The 13,331-nt window shown below is 34.6% G+C and overlaps 4 protein-coding genes across 7 annotated transcripts; 2 read left to right on the top strand and 2 right to left on the bottom strand.

The window, feature by feature from the left end:
- The first annotated feature begins 190 nt into the window (after positions 1 to 190).
- Positions 191 to 2,812, top strand: LOC132201460 (protein pelota). Its single transcript, XM_059627641.1, has 10 exons — positions 191 to 316; positions 401 to 510; positions 561 to 653; positions 733 to 883; positions 944 to 1,057; positions 1,110 to 1,250; positions 1,301 to 1,523; positions 1,581 to 1,773; positions 1,826 to 1,932; positions 1,986 to 2,812. The coding sequence occupies exons 2-10, from the start codon at positions 470 to 472 to the stop codon at positions 2,120 to 2,122; spliced, it is 1,200 nt and encodes a 399-aa protein (XP_059483624.1). The 5' UTR covers positions 191 to 316; positions 401 to 469; the 3' UTR covers positions 2,123 to 2,812.
- LOC132201461 (uncharacterized) lies at positions 2,600 to 4,204 on the bottom strand. Its single transcript, XM_059627642.1, has 3 exons — positions 3,627 to 4,204; positions 3,267 to 3,455; positions 2,600 to 3,209 (listed from the first exon to the last, which is right to left on the bottom strand). Exons 1-3 carry the CDS (start codon positions 3,688 to 3,690, stop codon positions 2,863 to 2,865), a joined length of 600 nt encoding a protein of 199 aa, XP_059483625.1. The 5' UTR covers positions 3,691 to 4,204; the 3' UTR covers positions 2,600 to 2,862.
- LOC132201459 (baculoviral IAP repeat-containing protein 3-like) lies at positions 3,927 to 10,579 on the top strand. Of its 3 annotated transcripts, none has more exons than XM_059627640.1 (4): positions 3,927 to 3,978; positions 6,786 to 7,552; positions 7,613 to 7,961; positions 8,064 to 10,579. In XM_059627640.1, exons 2-4 carry the CDS (start codon positions 6,820 to 6,822, stop codon positions 8,269 to 8,271), a joined length of 1,290 nt encoding a protein of 429 aa, XP_059483623.1. In that variant the 5' UTR covers positions 3,927 to 3,978; positions 6,786 to 6,819; the 3' UTR covers positions 8,272 to 10,579. The 3 variants fall into 3 exon arrangements, with proteins under 3 accessions (XP_059483623.1, XP_059483620.1, XP_059483621.1); XM_059627637.1 differs by lacking the exon at positions 3,927 to 3,978 and adding an exon at positions 6,037 to 6,179; XM_059627638.1 differs by lacking the exon at positions 3,927 to 3,978 and adding an exon at positions 6,038 to 6,183.
- On the bottom strand, positions 8,346 to 12,804 carry LOC132201458 (nose resistant to fluoxetine protein 6). 2 transcript variants are annotated; one of them, XM_059627636.1, is made up of 14 exons: positions 12,501 to 12,804; positions 12,006 to 12,155; positions 11,702 to 11,946; positions 11,150 to 11,358; positions 10,616 to 10,695; positions 10,362 to 10,555; positions 10,144 to 10,304; positions 9,918 to 10,086; positions 9,663 to 9,856; positions 9,399 to 9,528; positions 9,149 to 9,335; positions 8,954 to 9,096; positions 8,792 to 8,894; positions 8,346 to 8,737 (listed from the first exon to the last, which is right to left on the bottom strand). In XM_059627636.1, exons 1-14 carry the CDS (start codon positions 12,604 to 12,606, stop codon positions 8,589 to 8,591), a joined length of 2,220 nt encoding a protein of 739 aa, XP_059483619.1. In that variant the 5' UTR covers positions 12,607 to 12,804; the 3' UTR covers positions 8,346 to 8,588. The 2 variants fall into 2 exon arrangements, with proteins under 2 accessions (XP_059483619.1, XP_059483618.1); XM_059627635.1 differs by having other exon boundaries at positions 8,346 to 8,894.
- Between the last annotated feature and the right edge of the window lie 527 nt (positions 12,805 to 13,331).

Genomic DNA, 13,331 nt, shown 5'->3' with positions numbered 1-13,331 from the left:
GGAAATTAATTAGTATCATAAATGACTAGTTTGACAATTATTTGATAATTTTATAATATTTAATTTTTAAATTATGTTTTATAATTATTAATTAGCAAAAATTTTATCTTTTATTCACATATTAAAGAAACTTTTTATTTTAAACTTCTTTGTGTCACGCTGGCGAAATTGGATTTCAAGACCACCTGACAAAACGTCTAGTTGAGTGCCAAAAACATGGAATTTCACGTCAAATAGCCAGTTAGTCTCTATTTCCAGCTTCCAGCATGCCGTTTACGACACCGCTGCTCTGAGAAGTTATTTTTTTCTTGAAAATGTTCGTTCCGCACAATACCCCAAGCTTTGATTCCCACCAAATGGATTAAAAAAAATTAAAATCCGCTCTGTAAAACGAAAGCAGCATTGGTGCCGCCCGAGTGCTGCTTCAGTTTTTTTCAACCTTTCGGTCTCCGTCAAGCAACCTGACGCAATGAAACTAGCAGGCAGATGCATCGAAAAGGACGGGAAAGGGTAAAATAATTTTACAAACTTTTGAGTTGCGTACAAGGACGATTTTTCAGGTACGTTTCCCTGATTCCTGAGGAGCCTGAGGACATGTGGCACGCCTTCAATTTGATTTGCGAAGGTGACAGCGTTCGAGCATCGACTGTCAGGTGCGACACTTGATTATTTTGAATTCAATAGTTATTTGCAAAATATTCAAATTTTAACTAATTTACTCTAAAATTTTAGAAAAGTCCAAAATCAAACAGCCACAGGTTCTTCAACAAGCAGCAAAGTTCGAACAACACTCACCATTGCTATCGAGACGATTGATTTTGATACTCAGGCATGTATGCTCAGATTAAAAGGCAGAAACACAGAAGAGAATCAATATGTCAAGGTATGGGAAATTACAGTGTTTTTTTTATGTAGAAATTTAATTCTTGCATTTGTGTTTCAGATGGGTGCATATCATACAATAGACTTGGAGGTCAACAGGAAGTTTACTTTGTTGAAGCCTGAGTGGGATTCGATATCTTTGGAAAGAGTTGACCAAGCGTGTGATCCAACCCAAGTAAGAAAATCATAATGCATTACAATTTAAAAATTAATTTTATTAAAACTAGCACGCTGAAATTGCTGCCGTTGTCATGCAAGAAGGATTGGCTAATATATGTTTAGTCACATCTTGTATGACCATAGTCAGAGCTAAGATCGAGCAGGCAATTCCAAGAAAGAGAAAAGGTCACGCACAGCAGCACGAAAAGGTTGAAAATTGAAAATGCAATTCCAAATCATGACTAATATTTTATTTCAGGGGTTGCAGCGATTTTTCGAAAGCGTGCTTCAGTCTATTCTCCGTCACGTCAATTTTGATGTAGTCAAATGCGTTCTCATTGCTAGCCCTGGTTTTGTGAAGGACCAATTTATGGAATACCTGGTTCAACAGGCGTCAAAAACTGATAACAAAGTTCTAATTGACAACCGGTCAAAATTCTTACTTGTTCATGCGTCAAGTGGCTTCAAACATTCTTTAAGAGGTACTTTTTACTAGCTCAGAAATAATTGGAAGGAAAACTGGAATTTAAATTTTTCAGAGGTACTGGCAGATCCAGCAGTTATTTCAAAAATGGCAGACACAAAAGCAGCTGGTGAGGTGAAAGCTATGGAGACTTTTTATACTATTTTGCAAACGGAACCAGCCCGTGCCTTTTATGGTCCAGCACATGTTGAAAAAGCAAACGCTGCGCAAGCCGTCGAGACTCTTCTTATTTCGGATAACCTATTTCGGTATTTTGATTTTATCAAATGTTGAATTTATGCTGAAAAACATTTCCCACAGTATCCAAGATGTAGCTCAAAGGAAAAAGTATGTGGCTTTAGTTGATTCCGTCAGAGAAAATGGGGGTGAGGTCAAAATCTTCTCCAGCTTGCATGTGTCGGGTGAACGTAAGTTAATTGGCACAGTTGCATTTGTCGTTCCTAATTTGATTCCACCTCAGAGCTAGCACAGCTCACTGGAGTGGCCGCGATTCTACGTTTTCCAATGCCCGAGCTAGAGGACGAGGAGGAAGAGGAAGTTGAGGAGGCAGCAGGCGGTGAGTCCAGCTCAGGAGCTAATATTAAAGTGAACGAATGACTTCACTGCTCAGCCTTCAGTTCCTATTCAATTGACATATTCAAAAGTTCATGCCGCAATGCATTTCCATCAGGTTGTGAAATTAGTAAATCTTCGCCGCGGATTCAAAATTAGTCTCGTGCTGCAAATCTATTGTAATTAGCCTCCCCTTAATTTATTTGTTGCATTCTTACTTGGTCTTTGGACCAAAAAATTACTGAAGAAGTGATCGGTTTGAATTAATTTAGAGCCTTGATGACACTCAAACCCGCTGACTTGCTCTTGCACGTCCTCCCTTTTTATTTAACTACTTACTGTTGAAAATGACTGATTTAAAAAAGCGTTAATTGAATTGAATCCTTTCTCATTTCTATTGAAGCTTTTTAAATTCTTTGTTGCTAATTATTTGTGTAAGTGCTCTTTGCTGCTGCAAAGCCGATTCTAATTTTCAAAATTTGAAATCAAAAAATCTCCAACCAAGTCAGTGGATTTATTTATTTACAATGAATTAAATTTTAAAGGAAACTATTTGACGTCGCCCTCTTTCAATTAGTGAAATAATTTGTGCTTTTCTTCAAGATAAGTTAAATAATTTTGAATTCATCATTCTCATGTCTATCCCCCTCCCAAGCTTTTAGTACTCCAATGCTTTGTGAAAAGCGCGTTAAACTTTATTTAAGAACATAAACTGTTCCTCTTTGTTACAATAAAATGGGATGCAAACAAAAATAATCACCAATTTTTTTCTTCTTGAAAATGCACTACTTGATCCTTGCGTAAATTGCTATTGAGTCGTGTGTGTTTCCAATTTTAATTCCGTCGACCACTGTCCACTCTTCGGTTAGTGACTGGAAGGGTTGAGGGTTGCTGTGGGTGCCGCTGCCCAAAACAGGGCCACAAACAATAATAAGGGACCCTTTAAATTTTGCCAAGTACTCCATCCACGCCGGCTCACAATTGAAGTAGCAAAACAAAAGCGCTGTGCTCTCATTCAACAGTGATTCAGTAACTGCACTGTCGTTGGGGTAGTTTAGGGGATGAAATACAGGAGGAGCATAGACTGATGACCACCATTCTTCATCAACTTCAACCCCTATTACATTTAGCTCTGGAAAGAAATTTTATTTTGCTTTTCATGGATCGTTACAAAAAAATTTGTTTTTACCTTTGACGGCGCACTGGATAATCCATTCAAGCAATCCAGTTCCACAGCCAAGACTTAACAATCTGTTGATGTTATTTCTTTTTAAGTGCTTTTCAATAAACTCGATTGCATTTATCGTCGGCCGCGGCCAAAGCAGAAGGGGTTTGTGCTCACCCTTGCACAAATATTCGACAACTCCGCACCAATCACCTGAAATATAGAAAGTTTATTATTAATGCTACGCACTAGAGATTTTCATTTAAGTAAATTTCCATATAATTTTAGACTAAGTAAAAACTTTGATTTTTATGCTTTTATATTTTTTGTATAGCATTATTGAATATTTTAGTTAAATAAATTTTATTAAAGTAGCTCACTTACCTGCTCTGCACATAGCAAGGACCTCATCATTACGGTAATCACTGATTTCTTGTGCACAAGGCATTTTTTTAACGCAGTTTTTGCACTTTCACTTGCTTTCACTAATTCTATCTACAGTAGAGTAGAGTAGCCCAACTGTTTGCTAATCACAAGCCTGCGAAGCCTCACAAACTAAATTTGCCATTCTCTCCGTCAGCTTATCTGGGATGTGATGTGACTGACGAAAGCCTCAGAGCCGCGTGTCTAATCGTACCTTGCCAAAATACATGGTATAGATAGATCGTTTTGGCAAAAGTCGCCTTTTGTGTTCTGAGCCAAATCCCTTGAAAGAAGAGCTACTTACTAAACAAAGGCTACAACACTTTTCATTTTAATTGCTTAAATTTCGAATTCCTTTTTATATTTAAATAAATATTACATGTTGTACAACTTGTGAAATTAAATTTTTGTGATACGCTTTGAATGGAATAGTTAATTTTACTTATCAGATGGGCGAAATGTTGGGGAAAACTTTTTAATTTCTATTTGACTTTGTCTACCAACATATAATCCATCGTTCTCCTAGGGATGGTAACACGTGAGTTTGATAACGCTGAACCAAATTTTAATTTATCTAGTCCATATAATATATTATGGTTCATCTGGGAAATTATTTGATTTAGGGATATAAAAATAGTTTGATGCAGGTTTGATGGATTAAAAAACCTTGGCTTAATTTTTATTTAAAGAGGCTTATTGAGCTCAAAAATTAATTCTTTGTGAATTCTCAAATAATTAAATCTAAAGGTAAAGATATATGTTCGGAATTTATATTTTTGAGAGTTAATACATAAGCGCTGAAAAATATGGAACTAAAAAATTCGCAAATTTCTCATATTGGCCTATTATAGTTTTCAATCTGCCAATTTTGGTTCATTTACCAAGATACGTGACTGTGTAAAATTAACTGTTCATTATTATTATCACGTCACTGGAACACTGAAACGAATCTATGATGGATTTGTTTCTGAGCTTACATATTGTATTAATCATAATTTATAATTTTAATATTATGAACATTAAAATCTTTTTCACATATATATTCATTATTACACAATAATACTTAATCAATAATTATAATTAATAACACAAAAACGCAATCTATATCGATTTAAAAAAAAATCTTAAGAAATTCTGGCAATTCGTAAATTCCTTGAATTCCATAAAATAATGCTTGATAATTGACTATAAAAGTTAAAGTTACTATGAAAAAATTATTTTGATGTCTTTTCAGATTATTTAAACTCGTTTATTAAAAAATAATATATACTTAACATCAACATCATATTTGTGATGAAATTGACAAATTTCTTATAACTGTGTACACTGTGTATTTTAATAAAGCCGACTTAGCTGACATGACTTTGAGGCGGCGCACAATTATGTTTTATCGCTACAAAAATATTTCGGAAATGAAATATTGGAAATATTTGAAATATTTCGTAGTGTTGCATTGCAGCCAGTTAGCGTCATGAGCGACCTTCCAACTTGTTTTTCCTGTTGCTGCGCACACCGCACAGTCACAGGAGTCGCCGTTATTGCCCCTAACTTCATTTGTCCTAAAACCAATATCTTCATTTGCCCTAAAATGAAATGTCCTAAATTTTTCACTCCAAATCCCCTAAAAAGTAAATGTCCTAAAAACATTTGCCCTAAAACTAAAAAAATCTTTGACAGCCCATTCTGATCACTTCTAGTTAACTTATAATAAATTTTTGTCAACCTTCATTGGTAGGGGTAAAACAAAAGTGTATAAAAACCGACTATTTCATCTTTCATTGGAAAAATAGACTGAAAACAAAAACTACAAAAAAAAAAAAATATTAAAAAGAATTAGTGGTTTGCTCGCAGAAGTTATTCAGATCTGGATATTTTGAGTTGAAATGTTAGAAAATTGATGAAGCTTTGTTTATTTATTTCAATTTGTCTTAAACATAACGGAAATAATTAATAAAATTAACGTACAAGTGCTTCTATTCACCTTAATCATAAAAAATAATTATATTAAAAAAGATCCGAATTCATAAGCATTGACTAAAAATAATAATATGAATGTACTTGATAAAGAAAATGTAAATTTCTACAGTGGACACACACTTTGAAACGCCACCACTGGCAAAGACACAACCATGATCATCTGTATATTTTTTTTTAAAGTCTGCCTCAGTTTTATATAGATTTGTATAATAGTACCTTCCTGAAAATCGCCTAGAATAATGAAGTACTTTTCGGGGAAATGGTTTAGGACAAATGCATTTTCGGGTAAATGCATTTTATGGGAAATGAAAAAATAATTTAGGGGAAATATTTTAGGGCAAATAATTTTTGAAACATTTAGGAGGTTTGAAATTAGGGGCAACGCGGGTCTCCCAGTCACAGACCCGGCGCACTCGGCAACAGCAGTTAAGTCTTGCTGAGCCATGCAATATATGGGTAGACTGGTTAGACTTTTTCTTGCACCGCTACCAGCAAGAACTTGATGTGCCCACGGACTTTGGATTTGGGACACTATAAGTCGGTAACTTTTACTACATATTATTTTTTAATTTGCCTTCTTTAGTTTACGATATTGCTGTTAGTTTTTTTTTGCATGAGAATGAGATGCATGGCATGGAGTCATATATATAATTATGGACCTATTAAAATTGTAGTTTATTTTGTTGTATATATGTACTTGTGCAATTGTGTACTGTAGTTACTATGTTATGTACACAATTTTTAATCACACGCACACGTTATTTTTGGTGAATCCCCCTACATATTTCAATCTTTTATAATTTATATACATAATAATGATCTTATGCTGCACTGTCACTTATGGCAATTATACTATATTCTAATTTTATAATTCCATAAATAATAATGCGTAACAAATTTTAAATTTTGGCTTTTCTTTTTTAATTTGTGTTTACAGCTACGTTTACAGTTATAATTAAGGCCGATAATAAAAAAAAAAAAAAATGCAGAATCGTGTAATAAATTTTACATAATTATTGACCTTTTATTTGTGTGATCTGCACTTTTGATCAAATTTCTTATATTTTTTTCATTTTTTTCATTTTTTTCTTCCAAATTTCACTAATTTTATCTTATAATGTTGTATTTATTTATTTTTAACAGATTTCAATCACCACAGCGGTGAGCGTTGCAAACGATGAGCAGCACAGATGTAGTTTCAAGCTCCAATAAAGCTGCCATTGCACGTCAAGATGGGCCACTAATTCGTGACGACAGATCTCCTCTGAACTTGTCAACCAACTTTGTGCGACTGGACCTTGACCTGGCCCTCCATCGATTCTTTACTTTTCCAGCGGATTTCACCAAGAGGACCGGCCTCAACAGGGAATTTCTGTCGGATACTGGTTTTTATCTCTCTGCAGACGGCCAAACAATATTCTGCCAGTTCTGCAACTACAAGATCACCAGCTATGAAGATTGGAAAAATCTAAACAGTGCTGAAGATTACGACAACAAACATAGGGAGTCAAGCCCAACATGTGACTTGTTCAACAAAGAAACCCAAAACCTACCCTTAGAGCAAAATGACTGCATTAACTTCAGATTCGAGTCCATCAGACTCTTCTCCCTGCTCAAAGCCAACTGGACTTCGACCATGTCCGTCTACGACTTAGCTCGTTCCGCCTTTTACTTTGCTGGAGAAGAAGACAAATGTCGTTGTATTTTCTGCAAACTTGAAGTCCGAGGCTGGGAGCCTGGAGACAGTGCTAATCAGGAACATAAGAGGTGGAATACGAAGTGCCCGTTCATCTGCGGCACACAATTGGGCAATGTTAACATAGGAGACGAACTTGCTCCTTCTTCATCAGGAAACGCGCTAGGAGTGCAGCAAATCAACCCCTTTCTCAAATCATTTGATTACAGCAAATGTAAAACTTTAAATTAACTGATCTCTGTGACAAATCTAATTTATATTTCTTTTAAAACAGATCCCAAACTGAACGTTTTCTCTCGGAGATACTCCCTTGAGGCCCTTGGCGTACGAGACCTGATTCCTCCCAAGAATCCCAGCTATGCTAGCATCCATAGCAGAATCAAATCCTTCAAAAACTGGCCTAAGTCTATGACCCAGAGACCAGAAGATTTGGCTGCTGCTGGACTTTACTACACAGGAATCGGAGATCGTGTTTGCTGCTTCCAGTGTGGACTGGGGTTGAAGGACTGGGATTCGAGTGATGATCCTTTTGTGGAGCACATCACATGGAGCTCTACCTGCCAGTACTTGATGATGAAGAAAGGCATCAAGTTTATCCAAAAAGTCATGGAGAAAGCAAGCCTGTAAGTTTTTTTTGAAGCACACTTTTTGAAACCAATATAATATAATTTATTTTTTTGCAAAAATTGTATAATTTGTTTGGTCTTTTTAATTTATTTTTTTAGTGTGCCAGAGCTCTTGTGTGAAGGAGCTGAAAATGTTGAGAACACCAAGCGTGGATATTTGTGCAAGAAATGCAAAAAAGCAGACGCCAACATTGTCTATCTCAGCTGTGGTCACATGGTCAACTGCACTGGTTGTGCTGACGAGAACAGGAATTGCAGCACCTGCAACAATAAAATATTAGCCAAGTTGCAAGTATTTTTAAATTGATCCGTTTGCCATCTTTCATGTTCCAATCAATCCATACTCTTTTCATATTATATAAACTGCTACACACACAATGCTTATTATTCTACAGCTGCAAATCCTTACCCATCATGCTTCCTGCTTTATTTAAATATAATTTAACTATATAAAATACAGCCAGGGTTTAGAAACAGCAAACTTTATTACATTAGAAATCAAATAATATGACAACTTAACTATAAAATAGACTCTTGCACTTAACACAACATCCAAAGCATATTTACTATATAGTCTTGTCTCAAAGTCAGTTAAATGAAAAAAATTTCAATTGGTCAACCGGCTCAACCGCTTGGCGTTTTGTGAGAACGTTTTGATAATCGTGATGACTCGCGCTCCTCTTTACTTCCGCTATTGCGACAAGAAGCTGAACTTTTGACCTTATTATTCTCCACGGCAACAGTCTGATCTGGCTCAATTTTTTCTTTCAAATCTGCAAAATTCAATTTAGTTATTTTCTCAGAAGCATTATTATTTTTCAACAAACCTTTTTCTGTCAGTATTTTCTTAATTTCTTGGAATGGCAAATCCACTAGGAGAGTCAAAACGACAGAAGCAACAAGTACTGTCAAAACTTCTGATATTACAAACTGCAAAATTGATACGTATAAATTAAAAAAATTCGTTTCTGGCTTTATTTGGCACGGACCAAATCAGACATATTAGAATGCCCCGCAAACTTTGTAGTGCCGACGTTGTAGAAGTAGATAGGGAACTGGGTCAGGTAAACAGCATACGATATCTTGGTGAATATGAGAAATCCTCTCCATCTCATGAAAGCTCCTACCCAACCTGAAAATATGATTATTTAATTTTGTTGATTATAATTTTAAATCCGACAAACCTCCTCTTTTGTGGCACACAAAAATTAGACATATGATGAATAATGACCATAGAATTGGAGCCCAGGCAGCGTAATTTGCTGCCTCCCAGACATTGTATCTGTAGTCAAGCCTCGACATGTGGTACGGACTAAACCAGGGGTAAATGCAGATCAGTCCAATGAAAGCCCAAGTGAGCAACTCTGTGGTCTTAGGAAAAGAACAATAATTAAATTCAGTATTTTATTTTTCTTTATTAAAAAAATTACTTACTAATGTGAATTTGATTCCCTTTGGATTTCTTCGCAAGTAAAATCCAGTTAAAATTCCCATAATGTAGACAGTCAAGCGATGTGACGGTAGAATGTAGGATTTGTTGCAGGTGTCGAACATTTTCTTGACTCTTTATGAAAGAAATTATTTAAACCGTAGGCTTCTTGAAGCAATTAAATTTTTAAATTTTCTCTTACATAGAAATTTTTATAATTTACCAACAATAAGTGAACATAAAAATTAATAGCGAACGAATACACTTACGTGTTTCCAAAGTAGATAATACTTGAGAGCTCGTTGTTCAATGTAACAGAAAACCGCAACCAGGTAGAGAAGGAAGCTATAAGAATTAAAACAGTCGAGCCTCCTCGGGGCCACTTCCAAAGAAGGTAAATCAGGACAGGGCTCACCGCAAATAACTGCATGTCAATGCCCAACTGATGTGTGTGCGTCAAACACTGCAAGACAAAATTTTAAATAAAATAATGATTAGTAAATTAACTTTTTTTTTTAAAATACCATATTTTCAAATCCAAAATAGTTGTGAATGAAGAGGAAATTTTTCCACATGTGACTTTTGCAAATGTCTGAATAGTGTTTGACGACCAAATTCCACTGCGGTCCTGAGCCCATCAGTTGCAAAATGTATGTGCAGAACAGGATTATGGCCACGAAATTTGGAGAAATTCTTTTGAAATAATTTATTTAATTAAAGTTTCATTTAAGTAACTTATTATTTTTTAACCTTAGGAAGCGCGATTTCAGCTTTGACTTAAAACTCAAATTTCCTTTCTTGTCTAACTCCTTAACAAACGAGTAAGCGACGAGCATGCCGCTAATTACAATGAAAGAATCGGTGTACAAAATTGCTGTTCTCCCCATCACAGTCCATGGTTTGGTAAAACGCTATAATTTTTTATAATTATTTATTTTGAATAAGAAAACCAAAAATTAAATTTTTACCATGGTCATGACAGTTCTATTGATGTAAGGGTAGAAAAACAGAGCCATTGATTTGTGGCACAGCAGCAGTCCCAGAGCGTTGATAAATCGCAAACCATGGACGGGACTGATGTCATCCGAGGCACTTTTAGTGTTAATTAGCTCTGCCCACGTCCTGCGAAGCGAGAATGCAAGCAGCATTCTCTTCCATTTGCCTGTTTTTTTTTTTCATTGAAAAAGTTTTAAGTTCATAAAAATACTTTGTTAATACTTACTAAGTAATTTTACTTCCTTGTCAGATATGTCTACTAGTGATGCAATTATGACTGTTGAAATTAGAACCAAAAAGAGGCAGCTAAAAAAAAATCAGTTTAATAGGTTTAATCATATAGCTTTTTACTAATAAATAACGTTTGCTGATGGTATATGGAATATTTTTTTAATTATTTACTTTGAATAAAAGAAAAACAAATAATTAAACCCGCGCTTAGTTGAAAATGATTTTGAAAAATAATCTGAAAGTTAAATAATTTACAAACGGATTTAAAAAAGATTGCGTTGCAAAAAAAAAATAATTAATAATATGTTAGCGCGAGCGTGATAGAGCAAACTTTGTATAACTCAAACGCGGAGGTTTTTTTCTATGCAGAGTAATATAACTAATATAATATATAATTTTAGGTTTAGGTTTTAGGGGTTTTAGGTATGCGTATAATCCATTATTATTATTATGCTACGTGTTACTTTGGTTTATGGGTTTGCAATTTATTACAATATTTTTGTTAATGTAAATAAATAATGCCACTCACATTACTAAGCACGTAGTGGCGTCAGGACTAAAGATCTGAGCCTTGTACATCATTTGTTCATCGACTTTTATTGCCAGCCTGAATTCAGGAACATCAGATAGGGGTGCTAGGGCTTTTTTTAAACCTTGCTCTATATCCTTAGCACTACAAGTTGAGGGCACGCATATTCCCCAGTTGATTGTAGAATACCTAGGTATTCTATGTCCGGGCTGGAATTTAATTGTATTGGAGGAACAACTGATTGTGATAGTTTGAAATATTTTGGAAAACACCCTTTGGAACTTTTGAAAGTGAAAAACGATACTAAATTAATATGTATTGTATGTTTAAATATGAAACTTAGAAAAACAAAATTAAAAGTTCTTCCATTAAAAATTAAATTTGTTAAATTTTCTTGAGATGAAATTATGTTGTTACAAAAATAATTATTTTTATTCTTTCTTTGTTGAACTATTAAAAATTTTATTAACCTGTTATAAATGTAAGAACGCGTTTTTCATTTACGAAGCCCCAATAATTAATCGCATGTAAATGAATTCAATTTAGACTTACGTCAGAAAAATTGCTGCGAATGACGTCATACGAATGTGCCAACGCCAGCAGGTGTTTGATTTGCAGGTCAGCAACCTCCTGATCTCTGACCTGCAAGTCGAGGAAGGCGAGCGCGTACTGTCCCTTGATCGTTTCACCCGACTCGGACAAAGTGTGCTCGATTTGGAGACATTGGTCAAAATCACCGTACTGGTTCACATTTCCGTTCAGCAGCGACGGCGGAACCCGTCCAGTCGAGTCAAACACTGAAATCGAAAGTTTGCATATTTAATTTTGTCGACGTAGTGAAAATCACATCACGTACTTTGTAGAGCCCACAGTTCCAAATTATTGGCTGCAGCTTTCGCAATTCTTGAGTGTTCCCCGCATTTTCCAGACGCGTTGAACGTAGGATTGAAAGAGGTCATAGAGTGGAGCAGATTTTGGAAATTGGGTGAATATCGCCGCTGAGGTTCTTTTTTCGTCAAAAAGTTTATTAAAACAAAACTGATAATATTTGCAAATTCAATTTTTTTTTTCAAAAGTTTTTATTATTTTTAACATTTATTTACTTTTATTTTTATTAGCATAAAATCTTTTGAAAAGAATGAAGAATTTAAAAAAAATCCTCTAAGCAAAATATTATTTTTTACTTTGTTATAATTTGAATTTGATATTTTCATCCTGTAATAAACTTGTAAAAATATTTATATTGCAATTCAAAAAATAACTTGTAAAAATTGGTCAAATACTTGAAGAATTTGCGTAAAATAAAATTAAATGTCTCAGAAAAATGAGAAATTTTGCTGAAAAGTCTCACCTTGATATTGAAATTCAGAAGCATGACCGCTACCTTCATCATCCGCCTTCACACTTGGCTGGCCATGTGCAGCCGCAATACAAACCAGAAGTAAAATACGCCGCATATTTTCCTCCCAGCGTTTCAAGAAAATTTTGTCACTCACTAATATTTTAACTTCAGCCTTGAGTGTTAAATAGAAGAGCCGAATTAATTAAATGGATCGGCTGGGCCGATTGTAGCCCACTAAATAGACTCCCACACTTGCGCGCCGCGACGGAAGTATTCGCTTGCACTGGACATAGGCGCTGGCCAAACAGCCCATTTACCTCGGTGCATTATTATTACATTGCAATAACATTTCAATTTTATTGTTTCGCTGGGAAATAAACGCTGAAGACTTGGTTTCTTCATGTCTGGTGGGAAAAATATTATTGCTATTAATTCTTTTGCTGATCAGCGATGACCTACTAACCACTAAAAGCCAGACGAAGAGGAATGCTAACATTATTATATGCATAGGTAAGCGCAATCCGAAATAATTAATGATAAATTATTTGTTCTCATTGAGTCACAGCGTTCAATATTTAACAAATATATCCTGGAAATTTTCTCTATTTTATGTTATTTTAGTAGTACTTTACTTATTTAAAATTTCAATTAATTAGATTCATGAATATTATATTTCCAGTTTAAAATTTATTTCAATAAATACTTGAAACTTGAACTGTTTGTAAATTGACTAACAGAAATATTTTAAAAATTTGTTTAGAATTTTAGAATGGTGGGAATATATATAATATGATATAAATTATTAATATTTTGTACGTCTTAGAACAATAAACATTTTAA

This window comes from Neocloeon triangulifer, unplaced genomic scaffold, assembly GCF_031216515.1.
Source record: "Neocloeon triangulifer isolate White Clay Creek 2 clone unplaced genomic scaffold, ASM3121651v1 ptg000014l, whole genome shotgun sequence".
Taxonomy (NCBI): domain Eukaryota; kingdom Metazoa; phylum Arthropoda; class Insecta; order Ephemeroptera; family Baetidae; genus Neocloeon; species Neocloeon triangulifer.
This window is presented reverse-complemented; position numbering and strand designations above follow the sequence as displayed.